The sequence below is a fragment of the Molossus molossus genome, unplaced genomic scaffold (assembly GCF_014108415.1).
Source record: "Molossus molossus isolate mMolMol1 unplaced genomic scaffold, mMolMol1.p scaffold_m16_p_7, whole genome shotgun sequence".
NCBI lineage: Eukaryota > Metazoa > Chordata > Mammalia > Chiroptera > Molossidae > Molossus > Molossus molossus.
In genome coordinates this window covers 26588027-26603659 of record NW_023425401.1, presented here as the reverse complement: position 1 = coordinate 26603659, position 15633 = coordinate 26588027, and the positions used below count along the sequence as shown (strand labels likewise).

Genomic DNA, 15633 nt, shown 5'->3' with positions numbered 1-15633 from the left:
TTTGGAAAGATTGGGAGAGTAGCCACCATTATGTTACTGGCTAGATAGATGAATGACCTTGAATTAAGTTACCACTAAAGTCATTTTATAACTTTTGTTACTCAAAGAGATGCCAAAACAAGCATTATACAGTCCTGAAAATGCTCTCCAAGTCTGTTATCCCACTATTCACCTGAGACTTGAATCATCTGCCCAGTGTCACTATTAAGCGACAGAGAGCGAGCTTCTGCTGGGGACAGAAGTGTGTAAGTAACCTATTCCCTCTGGAGGCAGCTCTGACCATTGGTAGTTTTCTTCTCCAAGTGAGCTGACAGGTCTCTCAATAATTTCAGCCCTTGGAGTCACAGGAAACAAGCATAATCCAGCTTCTAATATCAGAAACCAACAACAGTAAGTCCTCACTTACTGTCATGCATACGTTCTGCGACTTGAAATAAAAACAAAACTGGTTTTACCATAGACTAATTGATATAAACAAGATTTACATTCCCACATCATCCTAACAACATTATAATAAAACTATGCTGAATGAAACAACGTTATTCAAGGACCTGCTGTATTTTGTTTTCTATTTTTTCTTATTTTATTAACCATACTTTTTTTTTCATCTGTTCCTCCCACAACAAGGTTTTGATTTGTATTATTTTTATATAGTTTTGGACATATGAAATGGATATAATAATAAAGTTAAAAGTGAAATGAATTTGAAAATAAGATTGGATATACAGTTTGGAGTTGATAGATTTTGATATCTAGATAATAATATATAGGAATCTTATATTTTTAATATTTGTAATTAAATCCAGACAAATGTTAAAGTCTTTATTGACAGAGAATTAAAATAATGCTAATGTTAGATCTTACTATGTCCCAGACTGTTCTCTGCTCTCTAAATGTATTAGCTCATTCAGTTTTTGCAGCAGTCCCATGAGGTATACACACCTCCATTTTAGAGATTAGGTAACTGAGGTACAGAGACACTAAGCATCATGAAATAGAAATTATTCCAATTATATATGGAAATTATACTATGTAAATTAAGTATGTAGTAAAATACAATGTCGTCCCTTCCAATGAACACTATTATAGTGTTTGGTTAATCTACTGAGATTTATAGAGTTCTCATGTATTATGGGCTGGTCAGTGTTCTGGTGCTTTTTGTACTTTATCTCAAGTAATCCTCACAGTCACTTCATAAGATAGGTATTAATTTAATCCCTGCTTTATGGGTGAGGAAAATTAGAATTACTTGCCCAAAATCACAGAGCTAGAAAGTGGTGGAATTAGTGTTTGAGTCTAGGCAGTCTGAACTGTGTAGCTCATGCTCTAGAAGGCATACTGCCTCACCACCTGTACTGTTTCAGCATATTTGAATCTGTCAGGGCAAAAGAAGTAGATGCTTCTTGGCAGGCAATCCCAGCTATATAAGACATAGACTACAGGTGCATCATCAGGGAAGTCCTTTGAAATGAGTTCATTTTGTTGTTGTTGTTGTTTACATTTATAAGTAAGCTTTCTAGTTGCATATGGAATGAAGACAAAGCCAAAAACTTGATCTCTGAAGTAAAAGACCAGAAGTCTTTTATCCTAGGAAGATAGCAGCCAAAACAAGTCACATTGCTTATTCTGGCTTTAAGGGAGATTTGGAATATTAAGTGAAATTTTAGGATGGGAGAATATTAGCAATAGCTTTTTTGATTTCTTCAAAGTTAAACTTCAACTTATATTTAATTGATGGTTAATGCAGATTTCCTAATACCCAATGTGTTTATATTCATATTCATATTCACATCAAAATTAAATACAAGTATTTCTTTTGTGTTGTCTGCTAGCCTCCATCATTTGTGCCTGTATAATTAAGAGTTAATTGTACTTCTGTGATAAATGATGTGGTTATTTCCTTTTGCATTGTGCTGACCTAGTAGTGTTTACCTTGTCGACAAAGTAATTCTCAGAATATTAGGTACAGAATGTGCTTAAAGCTCTTACTGAGAGACTGAAGCATTGAGAAAAGTTAGCACATGCAACTGTTCAACAAAGGAATTCAAATCTTCCTATCTACTTCTCTGTTATACAACTAGGGGATTCAGCTCTAATTTTCATATGTTGGTTGATGAGTACATTTCTCTAAAAACTTTCCCATTATATTCTTTTTTTCCTTGTACAGTTTTGTTTTGGCTTTCTTTGCAGTTACTCGTTTCAGCATGGGAGCTCTTCTCGGTAGTGCTTTTTGTGTGTGATCATGCCACTTTTCACTTTCTTTTTCTCAGTGGAACTTAGAAGCATTAAACACATCTCTCCAATAGTTAAATATTAAAGGGAACTTCTTCTATGATGTGTGACTATTTGGCAATTACACCTCATGTACACTGATATAAATATCTGAAGGAAATGATCAATTTTTAAGTTTACCCTAGTAAAAAAAAATATACTAATCACTAAGCACCTATAATTTCCCCTCCAAAAATAAAGGAACAATGGTAGTAAATTAATATATGTTGATAGAGGGAGTCAATACAAGAAACACTAGAAAAAGTTCTGAGAAATAAATGCAAGTGTCTGAGTTTTGAAAATTTGACTAAAATTGGTGCATTTATAACCAATGACCAGGTTTACAGTGTGGTGTATTCTCTGTCATTTTTGTTGCGCAATTCACTAAACTAGCTAGTTAGGGATAGAGTTTTCACAATTGTAACCAAACATTTCTGGTATAGTTTTTTAAAAAGGGAGGCAATGTTGGCACGGGGAATAAGAATCATTTGAAAATGTCCTCCCTGAGACTCCAGAGTTGGGGAGAACCAGCCCTGTACATACTAGCTGGTGTACTTGTTTTCAGCATAGTTACAAGCATTGTTAAAATGCCATATTTGATGGAGAAAAAATAGCAAACTGCTATTTTTCAAGACCTTTATTAAGCAAACACATGTTTGCTTACATAAATACAAACCCTTCATCAGATTTATATATTCTTTTTTTTTGTTTTAGTAAGGTAGATTTATTTTGACAACTAAAAGTAATAATAATACAAGAGGAGGCAACTCAATATTTCAAATGAAAAATTAGTTCCGTTTTAACCAGTAAGAACCTACACAAGATCGTGGCATTTTGGTTTAGGTATCTATCTCTTTGGACCAGATCATATGTTATTTGAATCTACTGTGGTGTTGTTAGTATGTTTCATAAGACATAGTGCAGAGCTGCTATGATCTTTAAATGTTAATGTTCTTTTCTTATCACTTTACTGTGTAGATACCCTTCATGAGACCCAACTCTGCCACAGCTCATCCTCGGAGGCAATCCTGGAAACCTCTTTTATAAGTGTGATTTTAAAAATGTGGATAACACTGTCAATAGAGTACATAAAGTAAAGGAGAACAGCTATCTTGTCCTTCCCATAAGCTTATCGCAGCAAAAAGTTGCCTTTGCTTGTCAGGTTTGGATAGAATGTAACTGATTGGTTTGTTACTTGGACTAACAAGGCACTTAATTCACCTGTGCGGATTTTTTCTTTTCTTTTTTTGCACTAATCAGAAATATTTGATATGTGCATTGTTGAAAAGTAATAGATAATGTCTTGTTGGAATTGTCCTATTAAGTAATGTTTTTCCCTCATGCTTCTTTGGCAAATGATGATACACAGTATTTGGACTTGCTGAAGAGTTGTGGAAGCCTATGGGACTTAAATGCAATGTGCTATTATCGCTGTTGTTGAACAATACCAGTAACAAACAAGAAAGACAATGCATTCCATTAGTCTGCTATCCTGTTCCATTCAACTAAATACTATTCATATATTAATTGCTGCATTGAGAAACAACTATAGACTCTTACATTAAACATTTCTATTTATAATATTCAGTAGAAGTGAAAGATTTGTAAAGCATATGTATTCTAGGTTTGGCTCATTAGTCCTTGTGTGAAAGCACTAAAATTATAAGCATGAAATTTTTAGCGCTTCAGATGTTAAGCTCCTAAGTAAGAGTATATCTGTGTTGATCTCTAGATATTTTTTAGTAATTCTCAAACTTATTCAGTCTTTGATTTAATACAGACTTTCTGTGTTCAGTATAATTTTTTTTCTTCAACCTTAAGGATGAGGTTAAGAAATAAGGAGGGATATACAAAGTTATTTCCTATACAACCCGCCAGCTGAAAGATCTCCATCAACATCTTTACCTTTCCAGAGGTTTACAGAATTAAAATTTGATCTTCAAGCTTTAATGATCGAGTTTTAAGTCAACTACAGACATATGTTGAATATTTCATCACTCCATCTTGAACTGATTTAGAAAAGACTTTTTGCTGAAATTGAAATGCACATATACATGTAAATTCTCAACTGGTTTCTTGGAATTTCCTGATTTGTAAATGTGGTTTTGGACATCTTTTCAAGTATAGTCGCAACTGAAAATCGCTTAAACTTTAGAAATAGAGTAGGCAATGTGATAGATAATCAAAAGCAAGTGTAAAAAAAAGTGGCTGTGTGCTAGTAATCTATAGTTATAGTAATCAACCATATTATGGGATAAGATGTTTACTAATAGTAATATGTATATAAAACGTGTATAAATTGAGATTAACTTATCAAAATATCTTATAACATTGGAGGGAAAATATTAAATAACCTATAACAAAACCAGTAGCTTTTTTTTAAGAATAAGGACTGATTATTTATTACTATATGTTTATTAATATTGATAATTATTACTATTGCTGAACTCCACCTGGTTTTAAGAAAAATTACAGATTGCCATTTTCTGAAAAGAATTTGCTAATGTGTTAGACCCTGGCCCTTCTTTGATATATGGTGAGAAACTACTAGTGATTTTATTTTAGATTTCTTGAGACATCATTAAGTCTTGTGGTTTTGGTATCACGATTAATCAAAATCCTTTCCCCCTTGGTTCTAATTAGGATACTACATAATCATTATTCTCCAACTTGCAGTCTTCAGTGGTAGATTGGCTATTCCAGATTTGGTGCTAGCCCTAAGAATCTTTGTTACACATCACAAACATAAACTGCATAACTCAAAATTATTGGTCCTAGTATTTTTTTGGAATTTGAGAACTTTTGAAGGGAGTACAAAATATTTTCTCCTAATAATCTCCTAAATGCTCTCATATCTTTATAGTATAAAATTAATCTTTTTCCACAATTGGTCCAGCTGCTAGTCAAGGAAATATTAATAGTACTTAATAAAATATGAATCAATTCAGACATAGTGAGCAAAAACAGCACAACAGGTAAATGATGGCTGTTTGTTATGCAATAGAGAAAGGCAAACAAAGATACTAAAACACCAGAAAGGAAATTAAATGACTGAAATACAAAAAGAATGACATGGCAGTATGTAGCAGTGGTTCTCAAACTTACAGTGCATCTGACGCACAGGATTTCTTTCTACTTCCCTCATTCCCTTCCTTCTCTCCACTTCACTCCCTCCTCCTGGCTCCCAGGAATTTCTGATTTAGTGGGTCTGCAGTGAGGCCTTATATTTTACATTCTTAATGGGTTCCCAAGTGATGCTGATGCTGCTGGCCAGGGACACCACTTTGAGAACCATTTGTATATAATATTTTTTAAAGAATCATTGTGTTGTGGTTGACATTGATTGATTGAATGTTGTTTTAATCTCATTAAAAGGGTCCTACACTTTCAAAAAGATTTGTGTCTCTATAAAAAAGTTTGTGGTCGTTTCATCCACAACACATACAACAAAATTTCTTTATTTTTATAAATTCAGTTAAACAAATGTTTATTTTATTTTGTACCTATTATGGGGGAAGCAGTACCTTAGATTCAGAAATGAATCAAGGGACATATATATTTGCATCCATAATTAATTAATTCCTTAAAAAAAGATTTGAAATTAGGGTTATGTTTGAACATGAAAACAAAATTTAGCCTTAACTTTTATCCATCTTAAATATAGAAATAATATTTCTGTATCATTTGTATATCCTTGTTAATTATGTGTTTCTTGAATATTTATCTGATTTTACATTTATAATATTAAAAATAGATTGCTGACCATAAGTAATAAGGATATTCACACCCATTATCCTATTTCCTGGTTTTGTGTCCTACTACTTAATGATACCACTGTCTTTTTAAACATTTAATATTCTTTATTTGACAAAACTGACAAACTTGATTCACAGTATAGGAATATTTTATTAATATTTCACCAAAATCTATTCAAGGAATTTGGAAGGACTCTGCAGCAGGACAGAGTATTAACATTATTAATTTTGTTTTCTGAAAGAGTTTTTGATGATTGTAACAGTATATGAGACTCAGCTTTAGTGTTGTATGGCATGTGAAGGCGGAAATCTTTTTCTATAATCTGAGTCAGCACTTTGTAAATTTTACATATACTAAGGATTTTGATTAAATTTTTTTCTGAGATAGACATGCTTTGCAAATACATTCTTAATAAAAATGTAGACCTCTTTCTCCCAGTACTGCCTCTAAGACTTTCTGCAGGTCTGTTGATAAGATTCACTGCTGTTCAGGTACATAAGGTATAATGAAATTGGATGCTCATGCTGGGCTTTGTAAATAAAATGAGATTGACCCCCAGCCATTATCTCATTTATCTGATTTACATTGTAAAATGAAAATCTACACTATTGATTAGAGAATAATTAGTTAATTATGAACTGGTAAATACAAAGTTATGTGGGGCTTGAGCACAGCAGGTTGTACTGCTGAGAAATGTCCAAGGACATGAGCAGATGGAGATCAGTTTACTAAAGAACAAAGCAGACGTGTTCAGGTATGGAAATGTCGAATCACTCTCTCATGCTGTGAAGAGGTACTTGACCTGACTGTGTCTTTTTATGTGAATTCTTTTATTTCGTGTTTCATTTTTTTTGTTTCACTTTTTATCTTGTAACCTGGCTGTTCAGATGTAGCTACCTGAAGTGTTCCCATGATTTAAGTGATCATTAAATATGAATTAGAATTTTGATAATTATCCTTATATTTTTTCAGTTAATATACTTTCTTGTATAAAGAATATTTTTGTCTTTCTGATCACTCATTCATTCATTCCTGCTGTGATAAAAGTTTATAGTGGCATTAATGAAAATATGTTTAAGACCTCCATATTAGTCTTATATTTGTGAAAAATTCTATGAAGACATTTTCTAGTTATTTTGTTTAGAAAATGCTTATATAAGTGGTTTGCACTAAAATTGTTGTAAAATATAAGGAATAGAATATGTCTTTATTGATAGTAAATGTTATTCTGATATTGGTAGAATGCAGAATTTTGTGCATGTTTGTATTATGTTAAAAGTGATTTAACTCATGGGCCACAGATGGGCCACAGATCTGCATTTTCAACATCTTTTAAAATGAGTAACTGGCTACTGTTCAATGAAAGAATCTTTCACTACTGGTTAATAGATTTGTGTAGGTGTTTAAGCTGCTAGTGAGATTTTATTTAAGTAATGTTAATATTCAAGACCAGATCTTTCTTGTATAGTTTTTTTTTTACACGGAAATAATGCAAAAGTAAGAAAATCCAATCCATGAATTCTCTCAATATTTACCGTTGGTTTCTTTAAAGTGAACAGATGTAATAGTATCTATGTTTAGAGTCAGTATTTTATTTTACCCTATCTAGAGTCGGAAGGGATCTAAATAAAATGTTTCATTGATATAAAAAATAGCTTGTTTATGGATCAACTTGATCATAAAAAAGTACATTCTTTTTCAAATCCCATGTTGGGGATATATCTCTTCTTCCTGAAGCTTAGCTTATCATCTGGCTACAAATTATATGCATAGGAGATGCACTTAATTGTTTCTGTTACTTTAAAAATTATTTATTATACTCTCCTAGTGAAATTATCAACTGGAAATTAGAGAAGTTAAAGAAACCCTTTGGAACACTAGCTTTTAACCTGTTTTAACCTGGCACAGGAGGAAATAAATCAATTTTTTTTTTCTTTTTCACTTATATGTATATTCTCAGCAATCAGATAAACATGAACGATTGCTTTTTATATGGATCATAGGACATATGAACATAAATCATTTTCTTCCTCTTCTTTGTCTAGGGTGCTATACTTAACCATATGCTAAGTAAGTATTTTAAATACCTATAGAAATATACTTATTTGCTCACTGCATTTTGTTAAATCAATATGTAAAATACCACATTTATAGCTGTTTTATTATTTACATCTGTATTCATTATTAATCTGATACCTAGGAAATTGTATTTAATAAGAATCTAACTAAACAATCAGTTTTCCTTTTATCTTATAAATGGGATTCATTTAATCTCATTTAAAATTGTAATTTTAGAGTGCCCTATCATGTTGATGTGTACAGTATTTATTAGATGTTTAAAGGATACTTCTTTAAGCATCCAGTTTGCATTTTGTTAAAAATTTCTCAGTGTTTCTTTACAGGTTAGTTTTATATTCTCCTTTCATATTTTAAGACATTTTCTTCCTATTTAATATATGTGCTATTGGTAACAATCTGTTTTTATTACATAAACATTTGAGTTATTTAATAAAATATATTGTGTGATATCACTATGTTTTTGTGGGTCAATCACTGCTTTTGCAAAATATTTTAAAACATTTTATTCACTATTTTAATAAATCAACTATGTACTATATAAGTGCTATAATTATGTGTTTCCAAGTATATGTAATAAATAGAGGTAGAGAACAACAATAACAATTTGATCAATAACTACTTCAACTCTATTTCACTTTTAGGTCACAGAATGATTGCAGACATTTTTAGCTTTTTAAATTATATAAATTTGTAACATAGCCAGAATTTGTTCTGACAAAATTTGCTAAAGTTTACTAAGTAGTGTCTGTGTGCATGAAATAAGTAATCCACTATTTACACCATTTACATTGTTGTTCCATTTCTAGGATTCTTAATGGTATATCTTAACATTTGTATGTGGTGTATTTTTGCAAATTCTGCTCGAGTTCAGTGTGTCATTCTGGATATTTTTATTACCAGCACATAAAGATTTCTTCAATTCAACCTTCTAGTGTAGAAACAACCAGATTTTTTCCTCATGGAAATAATTTTAGTAATTTCTATAAAGAGCTTATATATGTATATTTGTTTATTAACAGAGCTAATGATTTCAAGATTGCGTTATTTATTTCTGTTTTTGTTTTTTCTCTGCTGGATTTTGGTAGTTCCTAAGTGTATTAACTACTACTTTTTTTTTTTTTTTTTTAATTTATTCTTGGAATTGCAGTTTTTTATTTACTGGTGAATGAGCTCTAACATGAGAGATATTTCACCCCAGTTCCAACAAGCAAATACTTCTCCTCTGGGACCCACCACAAATACATCAGAGTTCCATATGTAGACTAAGTTATTCTAAAATGTGTCACTATTAAAGGAATTAGTAATGGATTGGGTCATTTCCAAATGTCATATACTTCAACATTATATTCTAACAAATCTAGTATATAAATTGTTCTTTTCCCTTTTGCACTTATTCTTGACCTCAAAGATAACTTGATTTTACACTTAACTGGAATTATCTACAGATTGGAACTATATCAATGTAACAAACTTGTTCTAAATGTATTAGCTGGAAATTCATAGATATTCCAACAAGAATCACCTGCGTACATGAAGGTAAAAAATAATGAATTAAGATTCACTCTTTATATTCATCATGGTGTTGGATTTGAAATATCCACTGGAAATATTAATTTTCAAGTTATTATGACAAAGAGTTATAAAGTAAATATGCAGTAATTTTGTTGTAATTTGATATGAACTAGGGGGACATTAACACCATAACTCTTCACCTATCAGGAGCCCAGATTACTGTTACTCTGAACTGTAATATTGCCCCAAAACCTGAAGTTAGCAAAAAAAAGACTATATAGTTACTGAAAATTGAATCCATTTGTCTTAATAATTTTGGTGATTTGGTTTCTGAATCCATAACAAATTATTGTTTGGGAAATGCTGCTTAGACAGATACAATGACAATATCAGAAAGCAGTGGCTGATATTTTCAAGCAATGCAGACTCTGAAAACATATGGAAGTGTTGAATACAAGAATTCCAACAGAACAACAGATTGATGGTATTCGCTCCAAACAGAAAAGTCTGACACACTGTTAGATACATAGCAACATCTGTTACTCATACTCATGTCCATGAGATGACAAAGATAGTGTAAATTATATTTAATGTATTTTCTTGATGAAGTAAAGAATGTAATTTTTTTTCAAATTTCTCTTTCAAAGATGATCGAAATCCTAGTTTTCATGCTTGAAGGAGTGTGCCCTCGCTATCTAGAAATCTCAACAGTCTTATAAACTCAGAAATGTTTATACTCTGAAGGTTCCATAACCATCCATATATTTAATGTAATTGAAATTTTAACGATTGAAAGATAAATAAGTTGAATTGAAAAGAAAGAACATAAAATTGTGTGGGCTTGCCATTTAGTCTATATTTGATATAAGCTATATATTATCTATTATTTCTTAATGTCAGAACAAAAATATTTAAATATTTTAACTGCTTTTAAATATAATTTTGGATAGTTCATTTTTAATACTGGCATAGTGAATAAAGTACTTATTTGATTTTATTTTTTCCATAGTTAGAATTATTATAGTAAACATTCTTTTTTTTCCAAGTCCATATCTTGAGTCTAAAAGGTTTTTCCAAAAATACATATGTTAATTTGGGGGAATTATAGACAAGACATATATAAACTTATGCCATATAATTGTGTTTTAAGCTTCTTTATACTGGAATAACTTAGCTAAGCTGCTAATTTTCTAAAAATTCTTAATTTCTGAAATGGGTCTTTGGGAGATTGGATTTTTTAGCATTATATGAAATTTTTAGTATAGATGTATATTTATAATGCCATTTATTGTGTTTTTTAAAAATTAACAGTTTTTGTGTGTTTTTATAACAATAGCTGCTTCCCCTTTTTTTCTAATAAAGGTTATTGAATAGTAACTAGGATATATTCAAGTAATGTGGGTCCTATAATTTTTCCCTTGGTTTCTTAGTTGTGGATTTCTCAACTTTAAAAGTCTTATATCAGTAAGAGAAACAAAACATAAAGAGAACCTGACAGATTGGTTTAGAGAAAGTTTTTTTTTTAAACTTGAGAGCACAAAGAAAAGGAGGTATATAATTCTTTCTATAAGATGTATACATCTTTGTTATTTGTTGTTACATTTTGTTCTTGTTATTCCGACTGATAAAAACTTTTTTTTTATAAGACACTGAAATAATACAAATCTTTCTTCATTGTCAGCAGGATGAGATTGTCTGAAACGAAGAATAGGTATGATAGTTTTCTTAGATTTTGTACATCATAGGTGGCAAAGACACTCAAACATTTGTTAATAAGATTTACAATATACTAGGAGGTCCTCTGAAAAACTAAATACACTGAGAAAAAATGACAGGTAAACTTTGAGAAAAGTTATTTTTGAGACAATAACATCTAGTTCTTAGCATGGTTTTTATTTGCTATAGATTGTGATAGCATACTATAAACTTTGGAGAGTTTATTTACTATCTACATTAACTTGGAGAGAGTGATGAGATATAAATTGTATAGAATCAATTACAGATTAGTGTATGTAGCCAGCAGAATTTTTTAGAGTTCTAAAATTTTTTAGAACAATGATAATGTAGTGAATTGAATTTATAATCTTGAATTATATGTATATCATTAAATGTTTCCTAGCTATCTAATGGGCAAAAGATTAATTCTTGAAGTTCAAAATAAAAATTGTTGTGTTCGTTTTGAACACATATGGCTATACACATACATTCATTCATATGCTCTTAACATTTCTATTATCAAAGTGTTCTGAATGATATTTTTTGTTTGTTAAATTTGTTGTTATATTTTATTTTTCCTGGCATTCTTATTTCAGGTTTAGATTGTTTTTGTCATAAGCATTAATTTCATAATCTTGTGAGCTAAAGGTAGAATTAACAGTGTTTAAGTTGAAATGTGCAACAGTTTGCTATTTATCTTTGAGAAAGGTGGTTGTTAAAATATTATTTAGATATACCATAAATCTGTTTACCCTGCAGATGTGATGAATGCAGACTGTGCTATCATTTTGGCTGTTTGGATCCTCCTTTGAAAAAGTCTCCTAAACAAACAGGCTATGGATGGATATGTCAGGAGTGTGATTCTTCATCTTCTAAGGTAAGGGGGAAAAGCCTATAAGAAAAAGTGTCGTTTCTATTCATTTTGATAGCTTTTCTGTATCTACTGTCATCTTCCTAACTTCAAAGAAAATTGTAATATGAAGAACCAACATTTTTGTCTAATGCATTTTAAAAAATATATTGCCATGGTGATTTTATTGCCCTTAAGTAAGGAATAAATAGCTCTACTGAATTATATAAATTCCTCTATGAAATATTTTAGCTGTTTTGTGTATTTTCTATATTACTATAGCATATTAAATAAGGCTATGATAGTGCTACCAAAAAAGTCACCCTCTGATAACTTCCCACACCTAGAGAATAGGGAATAACAGGGAAGTTCTTACTTGAGTCACAGAAATTTGTTTTGACAAATATAACATTAATATGTGTAAATGTTGACTAAAAGAATAACCAATAAAATCCAATTTTATTTTGTAGATGACTCATCTTAACATAAATAAGTACGTTGTGAATGAATATAAGGTTTGTTTTTTGAGAAAACTAGTTTTCATATTCTAAAATTTATTTCTGATATTATTTTAGCTAAGTAGAAAGGATAACATTTCTAATAAGGTCTCCAAAAAATAAACTATTAAAGTTATATCTTTTGAATATTATTATTATAACCTTAAGTAGTGGTAATCTATAGTTTAAGATCATTGTGTTTCTTTAAAGTGTATGAATGAATAGCTAAACTCCTGATATTTTGATTCATTTGACAGAAATATTGAATATATTTGAACTAAGACATTCTGGTCAGCTGTGGGTTAATCAAATTGTTCCTTCTTAAATAGACAATAGAAATGAACTATCATGATATGGACATCAAGCCATCCTTTTAAAAATGCAACTTAAATGCATTTATCTGTCCTAGAGTAAATTAACACTAAATTCCTATCTGATCATGAAATCAAAAGTATTCTTTCTACCATTAGTTAAAATGATTTGGCCCAGCTTACCATAGAGGCCATCTGTAAATGTTTTATTTATTTAAAAATGCAGAAGAGCATTTGTCTATGAAAAATAAACTATTCAAAGTAGCACATTTATTAAAAGTTTTATATATTTATGCAATGATTATTAAAACAAAACATAGTATGCATTTTATTTAATAACAAAACATTTTGCCCAAGGTTTTAAACTATACAATATCAAGAATTATTTTTCCATTTATTTTATTAAGACCCAGATTTAAGAGGGAGAGTATTTAATATCAAAGGGTTTTATTGCATAATTTTAAAATGCTTTCCAAAAAGTGAATTTAAATGGGGGAAAAAAATAGTGGCATACTATAGATTTTAGATACTTGTATTATGGGACTCTTTGTAGTAGAAAACAATGTTTTAATTACGGTTTTTGTTTAGGGTCTCTTCCTACCCTTAACAAGCAAATTAGAAAAACAATTTTTGAAAAGGATTTATTGCCTTTTATAAATATGTCTTTTTGCACGCATTCTTTTGAAAAGGCTCTGTACTATAAATATGTAGCATCGTATTAAATGCAAAGAGTTGCTTTAAGTTATATAGTAATTTTGTTAATGAAAATGCAAGGGGACGTATTTCACATAGTTTGGGAGTATATCATACATTTGTAAATGCAGTAGGTGCCAGTAACCATTGAGAAAGGTAAGGTGTTTTTGTTTTTCCTCTCTGCCAGGAAATAAATAGGCTTTTGGACTCTGAATGGAAATCCTTAGGGGGGCACATTGTTAGAAAACTTGCATTGTATTTGCTATACTATTTGATTAGTGACTGAATAAGCTATAAGTAACCAGCATTTTGAAATTTCATCCAAATGTGGTATCTAAGTTTTGGAATGTCATAGCTTACTGTAGGGACCACAGCAGTGAAAGGAATTTGTATTTTTGTCATACCAACAAACTATTATACACTTTAAGTTTAGTGTTCACATTTAAGCTGCAAATTAAGAAAACTTAAATCATGTGTGTACATCGACTCTGTTTTGCTCACTTTTGAAGACTTTCTTTCCTGACCAGCAGGTAGTAAATTTCTCTTTATATTCTCTCTTGAAAGATGTTTGCTAGTATTGGGCCCCAAGAAGAAAGCATTGATGTCATGCGTTGTAAGTCAATGAATTGCTGCAGAAGCTTTTCAATGACAAAAGCAGTATATTATTAACATCTGAGTCTAGAAAATTAATGTCATCTTAAGGCCACTAAGAAATTCAGAATGAATATTAATATACTTTGCTTGTCCTTTAGTTTTCTCTCTTTGCTTTGGTGGGATGTTATTTATTGGGTAATACTGAGTATATTTGCCGTGTTCATATATTTTAACAATATAAACAGTTAAGGCAGAAATAGTTACTGCCAGAAGAAAGGAAGTGAACCGGTTGCCAGTGAATTTAGGTAGGGGGAAATGGATGTGAAAGTGTCATAGTCATAAAACATATACCTAACTCCCTTGCTCTGTCATAGTCAGGATTACTAAGCTCAAGAAGTGTTAACTTCTATTACAAATAGAACTTGACTCCCACATAAGAAATTATCTATTTTGCTTAGAATTTTAGATAATACAGAATGAGGGTATATAGTTTAATATTTATTTTAAAATGCGTTGTACTTGAAACATTATTTAACTGCTAACATTGTCTCCAAATTTTACACACTAGGGGAAACTCTAAAATATTGCCATGAATAGCCCTGGCCGGTTTGGCTCAGCGGTTAGAGCGTCGGCCTGCGGTCCTGAGAGACCCGGGTTCGGTTCCCGCTAAGGGCGTGTACCTCGGTTGCAGTTTGTCCCTGGCCCTGGTCGGTTGTGCGGGTGGCAGCCACTCGATGTGTTCCTTTCGCATCGATGTCTCTCTCTCTCTCTCTCTGTTCCTCTCTCTCCCTCCCACTCTACCTGAACAAAAAAAAATGGAAAAATGTCCTCGGGTGAGGATAAAAAAATAATAATAATAAAATAAAATAAAATATTGCCATGATTACTCTCAGCAGCATAATATATTTATACATGACTTTGTCTTCCAAGTAGTAGGCTTTTCACTGTGGGCTTTATGTCATTATGTCACTAATATGTCATTATGCTTAATACTTTTTTTTTTTATCCTCACCCGAGGACATTTTTTCATTTGTTTGTTCAGATAGAGTGGGAGGGAGGGAGAGGAACAGAGAGAGAGAGAAACATCGACATGAAAGGGACACATCGAGTGGCTGCCACCCACACCACCCAACCAGGGCCAGGGACAAACTGCAACCAAGGTACATGCCCTTAGCGGGAACCGAACCTGGGTCTCTCGGGACCCCAGGCCGATGCTCTAACCGCTGAGCCAAACTGACCAGGGCTGCTTAATACTTTTATAGAAATTCCACAAAAATCTAAAAAGATGCATCATATCTAAATATATAATTTTAAGTTTTAGCACATGAAAGATAAACTATACCTAAGTTACTTA

At 31.3% G+C, this 15633-nt stretch overlaps 1 protein-coding gene across 4 annotated transcripts in view; it reads left to right on the top strand.

Moving 5' to 3' along the window:
- The window catches only part of PHF14 (PHD finger protein 14), a 178650-nt gene that overhangs the window by 135987 nt on the left and 27030 nt on the right, over positions 1 to 15633 (top strand). For 2 of the 4 annotated variants that reach the window (XM_036246815.1, XM_036246816.1), the window contains 2 exons: positions 11300 to 11329; positions 12094 to 12211. In XM_036246815.1, the coding sequence (XP_036102708.1) occupies positions 11300 to 11329; positions 12094 to 12211 (148 nt within the window). Of the gene's footprint in view, positions 1 to 3249; positions 4387 to 11299; positions 11330 to 12093; positions 12212 to 15633 lie in introns of those variants that run through there. The other 2 variants (XM_036246817.1, XM_036246818.1) reach the window with 2 other exon arrangements.